This window comes from Panthera leo, chromosome B3 (assembly GCF_018350215.1).
Source record: "Panthera leo isolate Ple1 chromosome B3, P.leo_Ple1_pat1.1, whole genome shotgun sequence".
Classification (NCBI taxonomy): Eukaryota; Metazoa; Chordata; class Mammalia; order Carnivora; family Felidae; genus Panthera; species Panthera leo.
The window spans coordinates 35,994,283-36,017,797 of record NC_056684.1 but is presented as its reverse complement, the minus strand read 5'-3'; the positions used below and the strand labels follow the sequence as shown (position 1 = coordinate 36,017,797).

Here is a 23,515-nt window from a genome sequence, read left to right as displayed (position 1 = left end):
AAAAGGCATCCAAATCAGCAAGGAAGAAGTCAAACTTTCACTATCTGCAGATGACATGATACTCTATGTAGAAAGCCTGAAAGACTCCAACAAAAAATTGCTAGAACTAATACAGGAATTTAGCACAGTTGCAGGATATAAAATCAATGTACAGAAATCTGTTGCATTTCTATACACCAATAATGAAACAGCAGAAAAAGAAGTCAAGGAATTGATCCCATTTGTAATTGCACCAAAAACAATTGGATACCCAGGAATAAATCTAATGAAAGAGGTAAAAGATCTATACCCTAAAAGTTATATAACACTTATGAAAGTAATTAAAGAGGACACCAATAAATGGAAAAGCATTCCATGCTCATGAATTAGAAGAACAAACATTATTAAAATGTCTATACTACCCAAAGCAATCTAAACATTTAATGTAATCCCCATCAAAATACCACTAGCATTTTTCACAGAGCTAGAACAAATAATCCTAAAATTTGTATGAAAACACAAAAGACTCCAAATAGCCAAAGCAATCCTGAAAAAGAAAAACAAACCAGGAGGCATCATGATTCCAGATTTCAGGCTCTTATAAAGCTGTACTCATTAAAACAGTATGGTACTGGCACAAAAACAGACAAGTAGATCAATGGAACAGAACACAAAACCCAGAAATGGACCCACACCTGTAGGGTCAACTAATCTTTGACAAAACAGAAAAAATATCCAGTGGAAAAAAAGACGGTCTCTTCAACAAATGGTCTTCGGGAAACTGGACAGCAACATGCAGAAGAATGAAACTGGACCACTTTCTTACACCATCCACAAAAATAAATTCAAAATGGATGAAAGACCTAAATGTGAAACAGCAAACCATCTCTTAGAGAACACAGGCAGTAACTCCTCTGACTTTGGCTGCAACAACTTTTTACAAGACATGTCGCCAGAGGCAAGGGAAACAAGAACAAAAATGAACTACTGAGACTTCATCAAGATGAAAACCTGCACAGCAAAGGAAACAATCAACAAAACTAAAAGGTAGCCTACAGAATGGGAGAAGATATTTGCAAATGACATATGTGATACAGGGTTAGTATCCAAAACTTATAAAGAACTTAATAAAACTCAACACCCAAAAAACAAATAACCCAGTTAAGAAGTGGATAGAAGACATGAATACACACTTTTCCAAAGAAGACATCCAGATGGCTAACAGACACGTGAAAAGATGCTCAACATCACTCACCATCAGGGAAATACAAATCAAAACCACAATGAGTTACCACCTCACGCCTCTCAGAATAGCTAACATTAACAACACAAGAAACAACAGGTGTTGGTGAGGGTGCTAAGAATGGGGAACCCTCTTGCACTCTGGTGGGAATGCAAACTGGTGCAGCCACTCTGGGAAACAATATGGAGGTTCCTCTAAAAGTTAAAAATAGAACCATCCTACAACCCAGCAATTACACTACTAGGTATTTATCCAAAGGATACAAAGGTACAGATTTGAAGGGTTTCATGCACCTCAATGCTTACAGCAGCATTATCAACAATAGCCAAACTATGGAGACAGCCCTAATGTCCAACGACTGATGAATGGATAAAGATGTAGCATACACACACACACACACACACACACACACACACACACACACACACAGAAGAGTGTGTGAACAACTCAGCCATCAAAAAGAAAGAAATCTTGCCATCTGCAACAACCTGGATGGAGCTAGAGTGTGTTATGCTAAGCAAAGTCAGTCAGAGAAAGACAAATACCATATGATTTCACCCATATGTGGAACTTAAGAAACAAAACAGATAAATATACAGGAGGGGGGAAAAAGAGGGAATGAAACAAACCAGAGACTCTTAAGGATAGAGAACAACCTGAGGATTGAGGGAGGGAGATAGCCACGGTATGGACTAGATGGGTGACAGGTATTAAGGAGGGCACTTGTTATGATGAGCACTGGGTGTTGTATGTAAGTGATGAATCACTTAATTCTACTCCTGAAACCAATATTGCACTTTATGTTAACTACGTACAATTTAAATAAAAATCTGAGAAGAAAAAATAATAGGGGCGCCTGGGTCGCCCAGTTGGTTGTGATCCCAGGGTCGTGGGACTGAGCCCCACGTCGGGCTCTGTGCTGAGTGTGGAGCCTGCTTGAGATATTCACTCATTCATTCTCTCTCTCTCTCTCTTCCTTTCCTCCCTCCCTCCCCCCCACCTCTTTCTCCCTGCTCATGCTCTCTAATAAAAAAATTTAAAAATCTCAAATATTCACAGAAAAAAGAAAAGCAATGACTATAGCAAGCAACAAAGAACACTACATAATAATAAAAGGATCAATCCTATGCACCCAACACAGGAACAATTAATAGACACAAGGGGAGAAATTAACAGTAATACAATAATAATAGGGGACTTTGACACCCCACTTACATCAATGGCTAGATCACCCAGGCAGAAAATCAATGAGGAAACAGTACCTTGAACAATAAATTATTAGGAAAAAGCTTCATCAATGAGGTGAAGAACTTGTCCTTCAAAACCTATAAAACACTGATGGAAGAAACTGAAGATGACACAAGTGGAAAGATATACCATGTTCATGGATTAGAAGAATGAATGTTGTTAAATGTCCATACTACCTAAAGCAATCTACAGATTCAGTGCTATCCCTATCAAAACACTAATAGCATTTTCCACAGAACCAAAACAAATAATCCTAAAATTTGCATGGAATCACAAAAGACCTCAAATAGCCAAAGCAATCTTGAGAAAGAAGAACAAAGCTGGAGGTATCACAATTCCAAATTTTAAGATATACTACAAAGCTGTAGTAATCAAAACAATATAGTACTGACATAAATACAGACACATAGTTCAGTGGAACAGGACAGAGAGCCCAGAAATAAATCCACACTTAAACAGTCGTTTTATCTATGACAAAAGAGGCAAGAATATAAAATGAGGAAAAGACAGTTGTTTCAAGAAATGGTATTGGGAAAACTGGACAGCTATATGCAAAAGAATGAAACTGGACCACTTTATTACATCATACAGAAAAATAAACAGAATGGATTAAAGACCTAAATGTGAGACCTGAAGCCATAAAAATCTAAAAGAAAACATAAGGAGTAATGTCATGGAATTTGGCTTCAGCACCATATATATGGATCTGTTTTCTCAGGCAGGGGAAACAAAAGGAAAAATAAACTCTTGGGACTACATCAAAATAAAAAGCTTTTGCATAGTGAAAGAAACCCATCAACAAAACAAGGTTTTCTCCCTAGTGAATGGGAGAAGATATTTGCAAATGATACCTCCAATAAGGGGTTAATATGTAAAGAACTCATACAGCTCAACACCAAAAAAATACAAATAATCCAATTAAAAATGAGCAGACCACCTGAGTAGACATTTTTCTAAAGAAGACCTACAGATCACCGACAGACACATGAAAAGATATTCATCATCACTAATCATCAGGGAGATACAAATCAAAACCACAATGATACATCACCTCACACCTGTTACAATGTCCAGTACCCAAAAGACAAGAAATAACAAGCGTTGGTGAGGGTTCTGTGGTGAAAACAGAACATTGTGCACTGTTGGTGACAACGGAAATTGGTGCAGCTACTGTGGAAAACAATATGGCAGTTCCTCAAGAAATTAAAAACAGAAATACCAAATGATCCAGTAATTCCACTACTGGGTATTTACCCACCAAAATGAAAACACTAATTCAAAAGATATATGCCCTTCTATGTTCCTTACCGCATTATGTACAATAGCCAAGATATGGAAGCAACTGAAGTGTCCATCAGTGGATGAATAAAGAAGATGTGGCATACACACACACACACACACACACACACACACACACACACACACACACAGAATGTTACTTGGCCATAAAAAAGAATCAGATATTGCCATCTGCAAAAACCTGGATGGACCTAGAGGATATTATGCTAAGTGAAATAAGCCAGACAGAGAAAGACAAATACCACATCGTTTCACTTTTATTTGGAATCTAAAAAACAAAACAAACAGACTCTTAAGTACAGAGAACAAACTGGCCATTGTTAGAAGGGAGGCGAGTAGAGGGATGGAAAAATAAAGAGGACTGGAAGTACAAACTTCCAGTTGTAAGATAAGTAAGCCATAGAAATGAAAAGTGCAGCAAAGGGAATATCATCAATGATACTGTAATAATGTGTGGTTATTACACTTATCATGATGAGCAATGAGTAATGCACAGAACTGTGGAATCAATATGTTGTACACTTGAAACTAATTGTCAATTATGTTTCAATAAAACAATTAAGTCTTAAAAGAAAAGTATAATCGGGGCACCTGGGTGACTCAGTCGGTTAAGTGGGCGACTTCGGCTTGGGTCATGATCTCATGGTTCGTGAGTTCAAGCCCCGTGTCAGGCTCTGTGCTGACAGCTCAGAGCCCGGAGCCTGCTTCGGATTCTGTGTGCCCCCCCTCTCTCTGACCCTTCTCTGCTCGTGCTCTGTGTCTTTCTCTCTCTCTCAAAAATAAACATAAAAATTTAGGGGCGCCTGGGTGGCTCAGTCGGTTGAGCGGCCGACTTCGGCTCAGGTCATGATCTCACAGTCCGTGAGTTCAAGCCCCGCGTCGGGCTCTGTGCTGACAGCTCGGAGCCTGAAGCCTGTTTCAGATTCTGTGTCTCCCTCTCTCTGACCCTCCCCCGTTCACGCTCTGTCTCTCTCTGTCTCAAAAATAAATAAACGTTAAAAAAAAATTTAAAAGGAAAAAAAGTAAAGTATAATAAAGATCACAAAAAAAGAAATCTTTCCTATTCACAATAGCATCATAAACAATAAAATACTTAGGAATAAATTTAACCTAGGAGGTGAGAAGTTTTGCACAACAAAAACTATAAGACTTCTGAAAAAAAAAATCTAAAAAGACACAAACAAATGGAAAGACAGCCCGTGTTCATGTATTGGAAGAATTAATATTGTTAAAAAGTCTATACAACTCAGAACTATCTGCAGATTCCACAGAATCCCCATCAAATACTAATGGCATTCTTCACAGAAACAGAAAACAAAACAAAACAAAAAAAAAACCAACTGTAAAGTTTGTACAGAACCACAAAAGACTCCAAATAGCTAATGAACAAAACTAGAGGTATTGCACTTCCTGATTTCAACTATACTACCAAACTATAGTATTAAAAACAGTATGGTACTGGCACAAAACAGATACACTGACAAACAGAATGGAGAGCCCAAAATTAACCTTTGCTTATACATTTAACAATATACATTTAAACTAACATTTGACAAGGTGGCTAATAGCACCAAATGGGGAAGAGACAGTCTCTTCAACAAATGTTGAGAAAACTGGATAAACAGATGCAGAACAATGAAACTGGACACCTATCTTACACCACTCACAAAAATTCATGCAAAATAGATTACAGACTTGACCTTAAGAACTGATACTATAAACCTCCTCCTAGGGAAGAAGCTCCTTGAGACTGGTTTTGGCAATGATTTTTGGATATGATACCAAACAACAAAAGCAAAAATCAACAGAAGGGATTACATCAAACTTAATGAATAACGTGGGTGTCTGGGTGGCTGAGTCAGTTAAACGTCTAACTCTTGATATTGGCTCAGGTCATGATCTCACGGTTCATGAGTTTGAGCCCTGCATCAGGCTCTGCACTGACAGTGTGGAGCCTGCTTGGGATTCTGTCTCCCTTTCTCTCTGCCCCTCCTTTGCTTGCTCTCAATCTTTCTCTCAAAATAAGTAAAAAAAACTTTTGAACAACAACAACAACAACATAACAATACAAAAGGCAACCATTTCCCAAAAAATGGAAGAAAATTTTTGCAAACCGTACATCAGATGAAGGGTTAATATCCAAAATATATAGAGAATTCATACAACTCAGTAAGAGAAAAACAGGGGCGCCTGGGTGGCTCAGTCGGTTGAGCGTCCGACTTCAGCTCAGGTCACGATCTCGCGCTCCGTGAGTTCGAGCCCCGCGTCAGGCTCTGGGCTGATGGCTCAGAGCCTGGAGCCTGCTTCGGATTCTGTGTCTCCCTCTCTCTCTGCCCCTCCCCCGTTCGTGCTCTGTCTCTGTCTCAAAAATAAATAAATGTTAAAAAAAAAAAAAATTAAAAAAAAAAAAAGAGAAAAACAATCTGATTTAAAACTGGGAAGAATAACTAAATGGACATTTTTCCAAAGAAGACATACAGATTGCCACCAGGTATACGAAAAGATGCTCAACATCACTAATCATCAGGGAAATGCAAAAGAAACAGCAGTGAGATATCGCCTCACAGCTGTTGGAACAGCCATCGTCAAGAAGACAAGAATAACAAGTGCTAGCAAGGATGTGGAAAGAAGGGAAGCCTTGTGCACCGTTGGTAGGAATGGAAAGTGGTCCAGGCACTACGGACACAGATGGAGGTTCCCCAAAAAATTAAAATTAGAACTACCATAGGATTCAGACTTCTATGTATTTACCTGAAGAAAATCAAACACTAACTTGAAAAGACATCTGCACCCCTATGTTCGCTGCAGCACTATTTACAACAGCCAAGATAAGGACACAGCTGAGGTGCCCATCAGTAGAGGAATGGATTAAAAAATGTGGTATATACAGACACACGCTGGAATATTAGCCACGAGAAAGGAGGACATCCTGCCATTTGCCACATGGATGGACCTTGAACACATTATACTAAGTGAGGCAAGCCAAAGGCAAATACTGTATGATATCACTTACACGTGGAATTTTAAAAAGCCAAACTTGTAAAAATAGAGAATAAAATGGTGGCTATCAACGGATGGGGCTGGGGACACAAGACAGACGCTCTGAAGGGTACACACTTAAAACACTGTAGTAAGTAAGTCCTAGGGATCTAACACACAGTACACTGACTACAGACAATTATATTGTATTACAAACATCAGACACCCTAAGACACTAGAATTTAATTATTCTAAGTACTATAAAGAAACGATAATTATGTCATATGACAGAGATGCTAATTATTGCCAAAATGGTAATCATATTCCAATATACAAATCCATCAAATTATACACATGGTGTTATACGCTCTAAGTTTACGTAATATTACATGTCAAATACATTTCAATAGAAAAAAATGAACAGAATTCTTGGAATTGTAAAAATGAAACAGCAGTAGAAAATATAAAGTAATTTGACATTAAATTGATAATGTCTTTTTTGTGTGACAACTGTAATATCCACGTATTAAATATGCTCTTCTAGACACTTAACTAAAAAACATGGCTTGGAGACAACATAAATTAGAAAAAGTAACACTGAAAAACATGGTGAAATCGACATTCTTACCTAGGCAAACATACATTTTTCCCTGATTAAATTAGGATTTCTTTGGAGGTTGATTTTTTTTTTTTTACCACAATGCTAGTTTAATCTATTTTTTTAAATTAATAGTGAAAGTGTAATATTAACCCACAAAACCCACTTATTTGTCACTAATAGTGGTGAGCAATGTCATAGCTGTGTTTCTAGAATGCTCCAGAGCACTAAAGTTTAATCGTATTTCAGTAGATGTTACTGGATTTAACCTTTCCATTTCTTATTTTTATTTTTTTAAATTGGCATACTGCTTAGCCTTTTTTTTTTTTCTTTTATGTTTATTTATTTATTTTGAGAGACAGGGAGAGAGAGAATCCCAAGCAGGCTCCATGCTGCCAAGCGCAGAGCCTGAGGCAGGGCTCCAACTCATGAACCCTGCAATCATGACCTGAGCTGAAACCAAGAGTGGACGCTTAACCGACTGAGTCACTCAGGTGCCCCCCCGCTTAGTCTTTTGAAAATACATCTTAACAGGATGTTTGTACTATGATAGGGGGATGAGGGATAGAATTTGTTTAAAGTAAAAGTATGATGTTGAATCCACAACTACACATAATAAAGGGAAACGTATGGGCAACTGATGTCTTGCTCTCAACCTTTATGAAGACTAACTGGTTAACTGGGTGCTCAGTAGCTGACATCCTGACCAGGTGTTATCGATATTGTACAGGTGAAGAAACAGATCGAGAGGATTAATGACTTGCTCAAGGACCCCAACAGCATAAATGGTGGAAATCATATTTAAACCCAAGCCTGAGCCTGGCATCAAAGCGCTTAACCAGTTTGTTAATGACTGTGTCTCATCTTTAAAGTTTAAATAAAAATTCCTTAGCCCTAGATACTTTTAGATGAAAATTTTATTTTGTTTGAAGTTCTATGCCCACTGTGGAGTCTGAACTCAGGACCCCAAGATCAAGAGTTGCATGCTCTACCAACTAAGCCAGGTACCCCTTAATTGATAATTTTTGATGTTTTGCAAAACAGGAAAGTTTTGTACTTTCTTACTGATTTCTATGACTTTAAATACAGCCTTTGGGTACTTTGGGCCTTATATCTTCTCCTAATGTGACATTTTTTCCATTTTGGTTATGGTGATTTTATTTTTATTTGAATTCAAATTAGTTACCATATAGTGTAGTATTGGTTTCAGGAATATAATTTAGTGATTCATCACTTATGTACAACAACCAGTGCTCCTCATAAGGGCCCTCCTTAATGCCCATCATACATTTAGCCCGTCCATCCCCCACCTTCCTTCCAGCAACCCTCAGTTTTTTCTCTATAGTTAAGAGTCTCTTATGGTTTGCCTCCCTCTCTATTCTTATCTTTTCCTTCCCTTACCCTATGTTCTTCTGTTTTGTTCCTTAAATTCCACATATGAGTGAAATCATACAATATTTGTCTTTCTCTGTTTGACTTATTTCACTTAGCATAATACATTCTAGTTCCATCCATGTTGTTGCATATGGCAAGATTTCATTCTTTTTGATCGCCAAGTAATAGTCCACTGTGTGTGTGTGTGTGTGTCTCTTCTATATACCATATCTTCTTTATCCATTCATCAGTTGATGGACATTTAGGCTCTTTCCATAATCTGGCTATTCTTGATAGTGCTACCGTAAACATTGGGATGCATGTGCCCCTTCAAATCAATTCAGCAAAGTCACAGTATATAAAATCAACACACAGAAATCTGTTGCATTTCTATGCATCAATAATGAAGCAGCAGAAAGAGAAATCAAGGAATCAGTCCCATTTACAACTGTAACAAAAACCTTAAGATACCCAGGAATAAACCTAACCAAAGAGGTAAAAAAAAAAAATCTGTACGCTGAAAACTATAGAATGCTTATGAAAGAAACTGAAGAGGACACAAAGACATGAAAAAGCATTCCATGTTCATGGACTGGAAGAATATTGTTAAAATGTGTATACTACCCAAAACAATCTACACATTCAGTGCAATCCATATCAAAATAACACCAGCATTTTTCAGAGTGCTAGAACAAACAATTCTAAAACTTGTATGGAACCAGAAAAGACCCCGATTAGCCAAAGTAATGTTGCAAAACAAAACCAAAGCTGGAGGCATTATAAATCTGAACTTCAAGCTGTATTACAAAGCTGTAGTCATCAAGACAGTGTGGTACTGTCACAAAAACAGACACATAGATCAACGGAACAAAATAGAGAACACAGAAATGGACCCACAAATATGTGGCCAACTTATCTTCAACAAAGCAGGGAAGAATATCTAATGGAAAAAAGACAATCTCTTCAGCAAATGGTGTTAGGAAAACTGGACAGTGACACGCAATATGATGAAACTGGACAACTCTCTTACACCATACACAAAAGTAAATTCAAAATAGATAAGAGACCTAACGTGAGACAGGAAACCATCAAAATCCTAGAGGAGAAAACAGGCAGCAACCTCTTTAATCTCAGCCGCAGCAACTTCTAAACAGTCATGTCTCCAGAGTCAAGGGAAACAAAAGCAAAAATGAACTACTGGGACCTCATCAAGGTGTTTTTAAAAATAAAGTTAATTTTTGGGAATGCAAGCTGGTGCAGCCACTCTGGAAAACAGTACGGAGGTTCCTCAAAAAACTAAAAATAGAACTACCCTACGACCCAGCAATTGCACTACTAGGCATTTATCCAAGGGATACAGATGTGCTGTTTCGAAGGGACACGTGCACCCCCATGTTTATAGCAGCACTATCAACGATAGACAAAGTATGGAAAGAGCCCAAATGTCCATCAATGGATGAATAGATAAATAAGATGTGGTGCATACATATGATGGAGTATTACTTGGCAATCAAAAAGAATGAAATCTTGCCATTTGCAACTACATGGATGGAACTAGAGGGTATCATGCTAAGCAAAATTAGAGAAAGACAAATATATGACTTCACTCATATGAGGACTTTAAGAGACAAAACAGATGAACATAAGGGAAGGGAAGCAAATATAAAAGCAGGGAGGGGAACAAAACATAAGAGACTTAACTATGGAGAACAAACAGAGGGTAACTGGAAGGGTTGTGGGAGGGGGGATGGGCTAAATGGGTAGGGGCATTAAGGAATCTACTCCTGAAATCACTGTTGCACTATATGCTAACTAATTTGGATGTAAATTTAAAAAAATAAAAATAAAAAATAAAGTTAATTTTTAGAATTATTTTAGTTTTATCAAAATATTTTGAGCATAGAGAGTTCCACATACCTCAGGCCAGTTTCTCCTTTTAACATATCAATATATTTGTTACAATTAGTAAACCAATACTGATATACTGTTATTAACTAAAGTCCATATTTTATTTAGAATTCTTTAGTTTTTATCTAATGACTTGTGTCTTTCCCAGGATCCCATCTAGGAAACCGTATCACATTTAGTCATTATGTTCCCTCAGGCTCTTAAGTATGATAGTTTTTCAGACGTTTGGTTATGGTTTCTTTGGCTTATAGTTTTCAATTTTAATGCAATCAAATATATGAATCTTTTCCTTTATGTTCTGTGCCTTAAGAAACCTTTCATATACACTTAATAATAATAAACTCCCATTTTCCTCTAAAATTTTAGACTTTTCCTTTTCATATTATGATAAGGACAAAATTAAAAAAATTGTTTCCCCATTTCCGTGTGGATAAAAACCAATTGTCCCAGTACTATGTTTTTTGAAAAGGTACTCTTCCCTCTGTCCACCCCCTCCCTATCTATAAAGCCGTACCTCTGACTTACCAGGGTCCCATACGTATGAGAGTGGATTTTTGGATTCTCTGTTATATTGGTCTATTTGTCTATTTGTTATGTCAGTAACACAGTTTTAATTCATCCAGCATGTATTTACTGGAGTGTCTCCTATGTGCCAGACTCTGTTTTAGGCATAAGAAATGCAGTGGCAAACCAAAGTTTGTGTCCTTCATGGAATTTACATGTAAGCAAAGCCTGTTATATTTTAGAAAACTGTCTTCATTATTATTGGTCCTTGATCCTTCCATGAAAATTTAAGGTCAACTTGTCAAATTTCACCAGAACCCCTAATGGAATATTGACTGAAATTATACAATTTGGAGAGAATTACCCATTTAAAAATCTTTCCATCTGTGAATATGGTATATCACTCCATTTAGGTTGCCTTTGATGTTCCATAAAGTTTTGCAATTTTTAAGGGGTGCCTGAGTGGCTCAGTCAGTGGGCATCCGACTCTTGACTTTGGCTCAGGTCACGATCTCATGGTTGGTGACACTGAGCTCAGCACTGGGCTCTGTGCTGAGGGTGCAGAGCCTAGTTGGGATTCTCTCTCTCTCTCGATCTGCCCCTTCCCCGCTCTCACTCCGTCTCTCTCAAAATAAATAAACTTAAGAAAATTTTAAATAATGGTCATGCATATCTTATTAGATTTACTCCTACAAACAAAATGATTTTTGTTGCTATTGCATAAGGTGTATTTTTTTAATACTACATTTTGTAATTGAGTTTGGCAGATCACAGAAATGCTGCTATCTTTTGTGTATTAATCTTGAATCTAGCTGCCTTACTGAACTACTTATTACGTTGTTTTGCCTATGGATAAATAAATGGATAAATAATCATATTACCTATGAATAAAGAGAGTTTATAACTCTCCAATTTAATAATCTTTTCGTTTCTTGTCTTATGGAGATAGCTAAACTCTAAAATAGTAATTGAAGCAGAAGAAGAGAAGGGAGATATCCTTATTTGTGCCTGATTTTAAAGAGTAGGTTTTAAAATTTCACCATTAGGTATGATGTTTGTGGGGCATCTTGGTGCTCAGTTGGTTGAGCATCCTACTTCAGCTCAGGTCATGATCTCACACTTTAGGAGTTTGAGCCCTGAGTCAGGCTCTCTGCTGTCAGCACAGAGCCCGCTTCAGATCCTCTGTCTCCCTCTCTCTGCTCCTCCCCCACTTATGCTCTCTCTCTCAGTCTCTCAAAGGAAAAAAAAAAGCAAAAAAAAAAGTATGATATTTGCCATAGATTTTTAGTAGATACCTTATCAGGCTAAGGAAGTTACCTTCTCTTCCAATTTTCTAAGAGTCAACGTGAATAGTTACTTAATTTTATCAAGTGGTTTTTTTGAAGCTATAAGAATTTCATATAGATCTTCCTCTTTAACTCGTTAGTGAATTATTTTTAATAGATTTTATGTTGAGCTATCCTGTTTAGTCACGATATACCATATTTTCATACACAGTACTGCACTCAGTTCATTAATCCTTAATTTTTTTCCAGCTTTACTGACATAATTGACATTCACATTTTATTTTGGATTTTTGTGTTTACATTTACAAGTGAGAAGAACTTATAATTTACCTTTTATATACTCTAACATTCAGGTTTTGCTGCTACAATTATAAAACAATTAGGGAATTAGGGGATACAAAATATTGATTTAAAAGGTTTCTAATTAATATAGTTCAACAAAGTGATATTTGTTTTACTTTGTGTTGATGTATCATATTTACCAGATCAGTTGTGTTTTTTGTTTTGTTTTTTTTTTTTTTTTGAAGTACACTGGAGATGGGGTGGAGGGGTGGGGTGTGACTGTGTTTTGGACTGATCCATTCTGACTTTGGAAAGGTTTGAATTTTTCTTTTTTGTTTGAATTTTTCAATAGCTTTAAAATGTATTCCTTTTCCACCCAATTCCACTATAAGTGCTTCTCAGATTTGGATGAAAACTCATAATAACTTTTATTTTCAGAAAGCTTGATATTTTTTAAGCTCTTTTAAAAGTTTGGGATATTAAGATATGTTCATATTTGTGGCTAAGAGTGATCCAAGTGGGTCCCTAAACTGAGGGATTCCCTTTAAAAAAATTTTTTTTAATATTTATTTTTGAGAGAGAGAGGCATCACAAGCAGGGAAGGGCTGAGAGTGAGGGAGGGAGACACAGAATCCAAAGCAAGCTCCAGGCTCTGAGCTGTCAGCACTGAACCCAACATGGGGCTCGAATTCAGGAACCGCGAAATCATGATCTGAGCCGAAGTTGCACGCTTAACTGAGCCACCCAGGTGCCCCCTAAACTGGGGGATTCCAATGGAGATGTTTGGTCAGGGATGATTATGAAATAATGACATTGACTACACCACCTTTCTAGGAAACTACGTGAGTTCCGAGAGGGAAATAGTTGATGGAAAATGTAAAGATAATCATTTTTGATAGGAGGAATTACATTTAGGTTTCATATCATGTAGTAAAACAATATGTACACGTTTTAGACAATTCAAAGTATCGAAAACTTAAAAAACATCAAAAATAAAGAAGTTAAGATCCTGATGAAAAGAAATGAAAGATGGCACAAATAAATAGATATTTTGGGGGCACTTGGGTGGCTCAGTAGATTGAGTGCCTGATTCTTGATTTCAGCTTGGGTCATGGAACCAGGGTCATGGATCGAGCCCATCAGGCTCCGTGCTGAGCATGGAGCCTGCTTGGGTCGGTCTCTCTCTCTCAAAATAAAAAAAGAAAAGAAGGATATTTTGTGGTCATGAATCAGAAGAATTGTTAAACTGTTAAATTCATATTATCAAAATGTGCATACTACTCAAAGCAACCTACAGATTCAAAGCAATCTCCATTGAAATTCCAATGGCATTTTTCAGAGATAGAACAATCCCCAAATTCGTATGGAACTACAACAGACCCTGAATCGCCAAAGCAATCCTGAGAACGAATAAAGCTGGAGACTTCATGCTCCCTGATTTCAAACCATAAAACTACAGTTACCAAACAGACGTTGACATTAAAACAGGCACACAGATCAATGGTACAGAAATAAAGCCATTCATATATGCTCAATTAATTTATGACAAAAGAATATACACTCAGGAAAGGACAGTCTCCTTAATGAATGGTGTTGGGCAAACTGGACAGCCACATGCAAAAGAATGAAAATGGACCACTAGCTTAAACTTTACACAAAAATTAATTCAAAATGGGTTAAAGACTTGCCTGCAACATAAAACTCCTAGAAGAAAACATAGGCAGTAAACCACCTGACACTGATCTTGGCAATGATTTTTTTGCATCTGACTCCAAAAGCCAAGGCAAAAAAGCTAAAGTAAACAAGTGGGACTACATCAAACTAAAAACTTCTGCACAGCAAAGGAAATCATCAACAAACTGAAAAGGCAACCTACTGAATAGGAGAAAAATTTATAGTGATGCCTGGATGGCTCGGTCGGTTAAGCGTCCAACTTCAGCTCAAGTCATGATCTCGTGGTGAGTTCTAGCCCTGCGTCGGGCTTTGTGCTGACAGCACAGAGCCGGGAGCCTGCTTCGGATTCTGTGTCTCCCTCTCTCTCTGCCCCTGCCCCGCTCGTACTCTGGTTCTCTCTTTCTCAAAAACAAATAAACATTGAACTCACACAACTCTGTATAAAGAAAAATCCCATTAAAAATAGGCAAAAGATCTGAATAGACATTTTTCAAAGGCATGCAATGGCCAAAAAAGCACATGAAAAGATACTCAACAATACCAATCATCGGGGAAATGCAAATTAAAACCACAGTAAGATATCGCCTCACACCTGTTAGAATGGCTATCATCAAGAAGACAAGAATACTAAGTGGTCATAAGGATGTGAAGAAAAGGGAACATCTGTGCACAATCGGTGGGACTATAAATTGGTGCAAGCACCTTGGAAAACAGCATAGAGGTGCCCCCCCCCACCCCCAGATTAAAAGTATTACTACCATAGGATCCAGCAATTCCACTCTTGGGTACTTATCAGAAGATAACAAAAACACTAATTCCAAAAGATATATTCATCCCCGTGTTCATAGCAGCATTATTTACAATAGCCAAGACATGGAAACAACCAAAGTGAACGGATAAAGTAAATGTCACCCACAGAGGAATATTACTCACCTGTAAAAAAGTATAACATCTTGCCATCTGAGACAAATGGGTGGGCCTTGAGGGCATTATACTGTGTAAAATAAGTCAGAGAAAGACTACTGTATGATCTCACTTATATGTGGGATCCCACAACAAACGAAAATAAACAAACCAAACTCATATATCCAGAGAACAGATTGATGGTTGCCAGAGGGAGGGATGGAATGGGTGAAAGGGGTCAAAAGTTACAAACCTTCAGTTGTAAGTCACTAGATGTAATGTACAACGTGGTGACTATCGTTATTAATATATTATTTCCTCCTTAAAAGTTGCTAAGAGTAGACCTTAAGAGTGGTAACTGTGTATGGTGATGGATGTTAAACTATTAACTAGACTTCTTGTTACCATCTTGCAACATATACAAACATCAATTATGGTATACACCTGAAATAAAAATGTTATGTCAATTATACCTCAAAAAAAAATTTAAACTAAATATAGAATCCAATACCAATTTTATTAAGCTTCAAAAGATACACGATGGCAATTCAGCACCCACACAGGCAGCAGGTGCATCAAGATGTCTTGAACATTTTAAGGGCAAGTTTTAGACAATTTCCACCCTAACACAGGATGCCTGAGTTATAAAAAAAAAAAAAGAAAAAGAAAGAAAAGAAAAGAAAAAAAGAAAAAGAAATTGAAGTGGGAAGTTTCCCTAAATTCTTAACACATCTTCTGTACTTAAAACAATAGTTGCTTACCTCTTAGGCTGTGTCGGGATTAAATGAATCCTTGTAGAGTGTGGCTCAATCCCTGGGACATAGGCGCTCAAATGCTACTGCTCTCCTAACAAGCTTCTCTCTTCCTCTTAAATCACGTATTTTATCCGAGACGCTGCGCTAAGCAAGCGAGTCCCTCGGGCTGAAATTTAGCTCCTGCGCTCCAAGTGGTCACAGCCAGCTGGGGGAGGCTGCCGACGTCATTAAATGCCTAAATACTGTTACATGGGATACAGTACGTGGGAGTGACGTCCATTTACCTAGATAACTTTTTCCTAAAAATATTTTTACTGTTCATGAGCCCTGCGTTTCAGCTGAACCAAGAGAAGACGCCACTACAAGCGCGGACCCACCAACTTTTTGAACTCGCTAACAAGCCAGTCACGCTTTGTGCGCAGGCGCCCTGGTGGTCGTCGCAGGAGCTTCTCGCTCCGCCTCTTCCGCCAGGCGCGGGCGCCGATTGGTCCGCGTGACCAGTATAAGACACCGTGCGCAGGCGCGGGACTCCCTTTCCTCAGCTGCCGCTAAGGTGCTCGGTTCTTCCGAGGAGGCTAAGGCCGCGTTGGGGTGAGCCTCTCACTTCACCCGGCGACTAGCACCGCGCTCGGCAGCGTCCGCTCAGCACTCGCCCGCATCATGGCCTCCGTCTCGGAGCTCGCCTGCATCTACTCGGCCCTCATCCTGCACGACGACGAGGTGACGGTCACGGTGAGTGCGGGCCTGGGCCGGCGGCGGGGTGTGCTTGCGGGCAGCCTTTTCCCCTCTACGTGCCAGGCGTCCCTGCCAAGCCCTTCCGGCCGGAGCCGCGGCCGTCAGCACCCCGGCGGCGGGGCGGACGCTCGGTAGCGGGCGGGCCCGCGTGCCCGGCCGCCGGGGACCTTGGCCACGTGCTGGCCCCCGAGGGACTGGATTTCACTTGGGCTGCGCGCTCCGGCCTTGGGAAGCTTTCTTTAGCGAAGCTTTCTCGGCGTGGGGGCATCCTCACCCGCACCGAGGGCACTTTATCCCTGTTTGGTGGGATAGCCTTGAATTCCTGCGGTCCTCTTAGTAGGCCTTGTTGGGCCACCCCGCGGCCTGACTCGTAACTTAAAATAGCTGCGTGACTTAGGCAGGTCCCGGCCTGTGAAATGGCAGCCAGGTGCCTGGCACACGGAGCAGGATGCATTTCTTTTGCTCGTGATAATCTTAAGAGTGTAAGACTTGTGTTAGACGTGATGGGTTTAGATAAGCATACATGAAATACGGATGGAATATTTGAAGTGGTTACGCACGGTTTTGTACACACGTTTTGAGTGATTTACTTTCAATCGCAGTATTTTGGAGACATTTAGGAAAGTTACGCTTCCTGATGGATTTTTCTGTTTTACTTTTTTTTAGGAGGATAAGATCAACGCCCTCATTAAAGCAGCGGGTGTAAATGTTGAGCCTTTCTGGCCGGGCTTGTTTGCAAAGGTAAGGTGATGGCCTCAAAGTGACTTCGGGAAGCAGACTTGTGGAAGGTGAACTGATTACCTTCCACAACTCATGTATTCATAGGACATGAAAAATGCTGGAAGATGCCGTATTCCACTGGATCTTTTTGAAGTGACAACTTCTTCATAGTTCCACATCTAGTGTCTAAAGTTTGTCTTGCCTTTTCTTTCTTGATCTCAGTCTGGTTTCTCTTTCCTTCTGTTCTGAAACCATGACCCAAAACTACACGAGATACCAGCCAGATGATTGCTTAAAAGGGTCACTCAGGAGATAATACCACCCACACTGCTTCAAGCAAATCCTTCCAGCATGATCTGGTTTCGTGGAAATTGGGCTTGGTGGCCTGTCATTGACCATTTACTGTTTGTTAGGATATTAAAAGACTGATGAAGACAGGATTCCTATCCCCAGGAGCTTGGCACTGGCTACCTTCCATTGTATATGTTACTTAATCTCTGGCAAGAGGCTGTTAGCTTCTATCTCTTCAGGTTCTGTCCTCCAAAGAGTTTTGAAGGATTGAAAGCATTAGGCTTTTAAGAAAGGTACTCCTCTTTAATAAAAAGTCCCTGGACTAGCAGTCTGAAAAATTGAAATCAGTGTTGAGAGGAGACCTGGAACTATGGAAAGAATCCTGGTTTGAGTGTTTAAGGAAGCTTGCGTTTTTTGCCAACAACTTAAGCCAGCATTTTGGGACCAGTTTTCTCATCTATTGAAGGGATTCGGTTATTCTGTCTTGCTACTTAAGGTACTGCATTGCAACTGTAACATTCAAAGCTTGAGTCATTTTTTTGTGACTAATTTTTAATATGCGTGGCCCTATCTAAAGTAAGTCTTAGGGAATCTCAGTGGCAGACAAAATGTCACTGTCAGACTGCAGCAAAGGAGAAAGGAAGAGCAATATAGTGTTGGGAAATTATTGCTGTAAGTTGAAATGGGGTACCTTTTGTGGGGTAGGTACTATAACAAAAGGACAGAACTGAGTGTCACCTGTATGCATACTGTGTTACAGGCCCTGGCCAACGTCAACATCGGGAGCCTCATCTGCAATGTAGGAGCTGGTGGACCCGCTCCAGCAGCTGGTGCTGCACCAGCAGGCGGTCCTGCTCCTTCCACCACTGCTGCCCCAGGTAGAAAACTTTTTTTTGGGGGGGGGGTATGGGAGGGAGGAGTGTGGAGATGAAGAGCTATCTTGCCTACAATACTTAAAAACAAATTTTTTTTAGTGTTTATTTTTGAGAGAGAGAGAGACAGAACATGAGTGGGAGGGGAGGCGCAGAGGGAGGGAGACACAGAATCTGAAGCAGGCTCCAGGCTCTGAGTGTCAGCACAGAGCCCAATGTGGGGCTCGAACTCCTAAACCACGAGATCATGACCTGAGCTGAAGTCAGAGGCTCAACCACAACTGAGTCACCCAGGTGCCCCACCTATGATACTTTTTAGTTTGCTAATAATCAATGATGTATAGAAATCCTAAACCCAGGGGAATAGTTGGGAGGAAGTCTAGTATTTTTGACCATGTATGCTGAAGGGCCTGGGGGTCTTTGGAGTGTAAAATATTGAGGTGTGTGATCGACTGTTTTTGTTTTTTAGCTGAGGAGAAGAAAGTGGAAGCAAAGAAAGAAGAGTCAGAGGAGTCTGATGATGACATGGGCTTTGGTCTTTTTGACTAAATCTCTTCTGCAATCTATTCAATAAAAAGCTGAACTCTTTGTTGCTGTTGGTTCTGCCAGTCGTTTGGGGATGTGCTTTGTCGGGATGATCAGCCTTCTGGTATGACACCAGCTGGGTGTTTACCCCGGCTAGCATCTCGTGGTGGGAAATAGCACACAAGCTGGATGCTGTACCAAAAATGCATCTAGTATTGTTGCACCGAGAACTGTGTGGGGAGGTGGGAGAAGACAAGATCAGAGCAGATGCCTTGTCGGGGCCACATGCGTGAGTTCATGATTACAGGGTTTGTCCCCTTGATGGGAAGAAGAGTCACTGATGGTGTAATCAAGACCTCTTGAAAATCCCAAATATATTCCTGGCTACAAGTATTTGTGCTGTGCTGAGCCCGAGTATTATTAAAACTTTGGGTTTAGTTCAGTAGTACTGAAGGAGTGGGAAGAATTCAGGTTTGAGTCCCCACATATTTACACAAAGAGGCTAAAACCAAAATTCAAACCAGTGTTTGACTAACAGGTTTGGGGGACCTCCAAGGGTGGCTGAACACTGGTGTGGAGACTGGTTCACTTCAAAATACCAGGGGACCCGAAGACTTGGGTTTATGAAACGTGATTTTGTCTTCAGAGCATCTATTAAGTGCCAGGTACGTGGAACATCGTGGCCCTTTTTTGTCTCCATTTAACACCTGATGGGATCAGTTGATGAAAAGCTGGACTTAAATCCCTGACTGTCCTCAGTCCATCATATGAGATGACGTGTGTCAGTCTTACAACCACTTGGGTAAATGGCTGGTGTGCCTTGTAAAACACCTACAACCCACAACTCCGCTTCCAGGTATCACCTAAGAGAGAATACGCAATGGGAATCAGCAGTACTTTAAAATGGCAACACTCCTTCAAAAGGTCCATCAACTAGAAAATAAATGATCCTAAGTTAGCTTTGAAAATGAACTATGGGTATAGAGAAATCCTTAATGGTATAAGGTTGGGTTGAAAACAAATCCCAGCAAACTGCGTATAACACCCCACCCTTTTCCTAAAGGTCCAAAATAAAAGCTGGGACGTCTACAAGAGATCAGGCAGGGACGCTCACTTTAGGACCCTCAGAACAGTAGCACATAGATGTCATTCAACTTTCGCGAGTTTTCATGTATTAGAAATGAGTCATCTGCAGACCAGTGAGGAATAAGTCGTAAAACAAAAATGATGGTGGGGCTCCTGCCAGCTCAGGTGGAGCGCGCAACTCTTGTTTTGGGGGTCATGAGTTCAAACCCCACCTTGGGCATAGAGCTTAAATGAAAACTGATCGACGTCTACGTTCGGTGCCTAGTTCTCCCCCCTAGCCTCATCTGTCAGCCAACAGCCAAGGCCGCACTGATCTCAGGTACGTCATCACTGTCATGGCTTTCTGCACAACAATCCCAAGGGAAAGCCCCAAGTCACAGATGGGTCAAGTGGAAGCCAGAGGTTAGCGGGAGGTAAAGGCTAGTAAGTGGGTGGAAGGATTCAAACCAGGCCCCGACTGCAAAGCCTACTCTTTGCATCGCTCCCCAGGCTGTCACTCCTTTCTCCCCTCCTGCATCAGTTTCCTCATCTGTAATGATAGTGTCTACTTCACTGGGTTCTGGAGAGTTCTGAGAGAATAGGAATTCCTTGCCTTTGGTGAGCACTCAGGTGTCAGGAGGGAATACCGACACTTCGTGTAGCCAAGGAAATATTTTCAATGGGTTAAAGAGGACACTTAAGAAGATAAAGGAAAACAGCACCTAGAACAGAAAAGTGGTAAATCGTGATATTATAAACATCAAGTTCAGTTATCTGAACCAAACGGTACAATCACAAATGTTCACTATAGTAATATTCAAGTGTTTTTTTTGTTTTTTTTTTTAACGTTTATTTATTTGAGAGAGAGAGACCGAGAATCCCAAGCAGGCTCCACAGTCAGCACAGAGCCTGACTCGGCCTGAGCCAAAACCAAGAGCTGGACGCCTAACCGACTGAGCCACCCAGGCACCCCCAAGACTCAAGTGTTAACATGGCCTCATGGGTGGACCCAGCTTTCGAAAAGAAATCTTTTAAGGTAGTAAAAATCTAAATAGAGCTAAAACCTTTCCCAAAGATGATCAAGCTAGGAGACTCACATAGGCCTGTAGAAATGCTATCTTTTTATTCACTTGATATTGAATTAAAAAGTCGGCCCAATTCCACTCCCCTTTTAGTTCTCCTGACCCTGAATTTCTTCTTGGCAAAATGGGAACAGTCTCTAGTCTATATTGGGGAATGAACAGAGAAAGGGAACATGCCCATCAATGCTTGCCCGTATGCTGGCACTATTTCCCTTCTGCATAAGGTACAAAGAACACAGCTGGCAACCCTGGGTCTCAGAATCCCCAGGTCCAGCAAGCCTAAGCCTTGCGCTCTTCAAACCCCCTCCTGCCAGTCCTTTGCAATCAGGCAGCAGCTTTGGTTTCTCATAACTGGGTTCCCACTTCTGATTGTTCACCAAGCATACTTGCTACTTTGTTTAAAAAGCTCCATTGGGGGCGCCTGGGTGGCTCAGTCGGTTAAGCGGCCGACTTCGGCTCAGGTCATGATCTCGCGGTCCGTGAGTTCGAGCCCCACGTCCAGCTCTGTGCGGACAGCTCAGAGCCTGGAGCCTGTTTCAGATTCTGTGTCTCCCTCTCTCTGACCCTCCCCCGTTCATGCTCTGTCTCTCTCTGTCTCAAAAATAAATAAATGTTAAAAAAAAAAAAAATAAAAAAAAAACAAAAACTCCATTGTTGGGGCGCCTGGGTGACTCAGTCGGTTAAGCGGCCGACTTCAGTCCAGGTCATGATCTCGCGGTCTGTGAGTTCGAGCCCTGCGTCGGGCTCTGTGCTGACTGCTCAGAGCCTGGAGCCTGTTTCAGATTCTGTGTCTCCGTCTCTCTCTGACCCTCCCCCATTCATGCTCTGTCTCTGTCTCAAAAATAAATAAATGTTAAAAACAAAAAAAAGCTCCATTGTTTCTCAGGTTCTGTTCACATCTGTTCACATCTCTCCTGTGACCACTGAAAGCACACCCAGGTCCATGGCTGGGATTAGCAAGGGGGCCAGAATTAGGGGTAAGAGAATTTTAGGAACAGACTCGCTTCCCGACAAACCATCTAAGAACAACAGTTTTTACAAAAATCCATATTGTCACTGGATGTGTTACACAATGGCATAAAAAAAAATCCAAACCTCCTGTCAACTGTTTTACCCTGTTTTGTTTTGTTTTTTCTTCTTTCTTCTAAAAATGATGAGAGAACCACACATGAAATTCTAAAACCACCTTTTGGAAAAGAGAAACGCTCTAATTAAAATGAAAGAATTCAAAATACGTCTGCAACAAAACAACTTGGTATATCGCTACAAATGCAAATAAAAGCTGCCAAATCCTTTCTCCCCATACTTTGAGGGAGGATCTACAGTAAAATTCTGAGGGGACAACGCGAGCCAGGCGGTTCCTGGTTTGGTTGGGTCGAGCTTTGTAGTTTAGAAATAACTTTCACCTGTTTTCCCATTCTGGCCTTGACCTCAGCAGGAGAACTTCATTCGCCCTGTTCATCTATCAGACTGTTGGCTCAGAGAGTTTGAGTGCCTGCCAGGTTCGCGTAGCTAAGGTTAAGACAAAGCCAGGCTCGCCACCTCAGTGGTCTCCAACATTTCTTCTACTCCGACACAGTGTCCCCTCCACACATGTGCTTTTATAAGGTACAGTGATGAGCCCTTGATTTTTTTTTTTTTTCTTCTGTCGCTGTACAAGCCACCTCTCCGTCTTCTTATCCGTGCAAACCAGCCTGGATAATTCAGCTTGAGGTAGACGTGGGCCGCTTTCAAGAGAGCGTTGTTGTTGTTTTCGTTCTTCTGAAGCAGCCCGATGCCTCTCAAAGTCAAAGCACGGATTCTACACAGCACCATGAAACCTGGACTGTTCAGGTCTGATTCAACAACCTTCCGGAACACTCCTATGAGGACGCAGGGTCAGGGGCCATCCCTTATTTTCACAAGATTGCTCAAGATAGTTATGGGCTTCCAAAGAACCCTCCAACTTCTACTCAATTTAACTCACTAAAGCTTCCACTCCTCTGGCTTGTATACTTTGGGGGTTATTATCACATCCAATTAAAAGGGGAAAAAGTGTGTGTTTCACCTTCTATATCTTTGTATTTGCTATTCCCCGCTCTCGCCAGGGCCAGTGACTACCTACCCCAGTTAATTCTGTCAAGCCTTAGGAAGCCCACCCAGGCTGTATAAAATCCTCTTCTGAAAGTTCTCTGTCTTACCGTCTCTTAATAG

The 23,515-nt window shown here is 40.4% G+C and overlaps 1 protein-coding gene and 1 long non-coding RNA gene across 4 annotated transcripts in view; one reads left to right on the top strand and one right to left on the bottom strand.

The window, feature by feature from the left end:
• The window catches only part of LOC122221860, a 33,498-nt gene extending 16,963 nt beyond the window's left edge, over positions 1–16,535 (bottom strand). For all 3 annotated transcript variants that reach the window (XR_006203476.1, XR_006203478.1, XR_006203477.1), the window contains exon 1: positions 16,039–16,535. This is a non-coding gene — a long non-coding RNA (uncharacterized LOC122221860). The remainder of the gene's footprint in view (positions 1–16,038) is intronic.
• A 20-nt stretch (positions 16,536–16,555) lies between these two features.
• Positions 16,556–19,238, top strand: RPLP1 (ribosomal protein lateral stalk subunit P1). The gene is made up of 4 exons (XM_042941561.1): positions 16,556–16,764; positions 17,434–17,508; positions 18,539–18,656; positions 19,120–19,238. The coding sequence occupies exons 1-4, from the start codon at positions 16,693–16,695 to the stop codon at positions 19,197–19,199; spliced, it is 345 nt and encodes a 114-aa protein (XP_042797495.1). The 5' UTR covers positions 16,556–16,692; the 3' UTR covers positions 19,200–19,238.
• Positions 19,239–23,515: the final 4,277 nt, after the last annotated feature.

What these genes read in the sequence shown, in the direction of transcription:
- RPLP1 (XM_042941561.1), top strand. Translation starts at nt 16,693, where the DNA reads ATGGCCTCCGTCTCGGAGCTCGCCTGCATCTACTCGGCCCTCATCCTG. An exon ending in GGCCGGGCTTGTTTGCAAAG is followed by an intron (nt 17,509 to 18,538) that starts GTAAGGTGATGG and finishes ACTGTGTTACAG; the next exon opens with GCCCTGGCCAACGTCAACAT. An exon ending in TTCCACCACTGCTGCCCCAG is followed by an intron (nt 18,657 to 19,119) that starts GTAGAAAACTTT and finishes TTTGTTTTTTAG; the next exon opens with CTGAGGAGAAGAAAGTGGAA.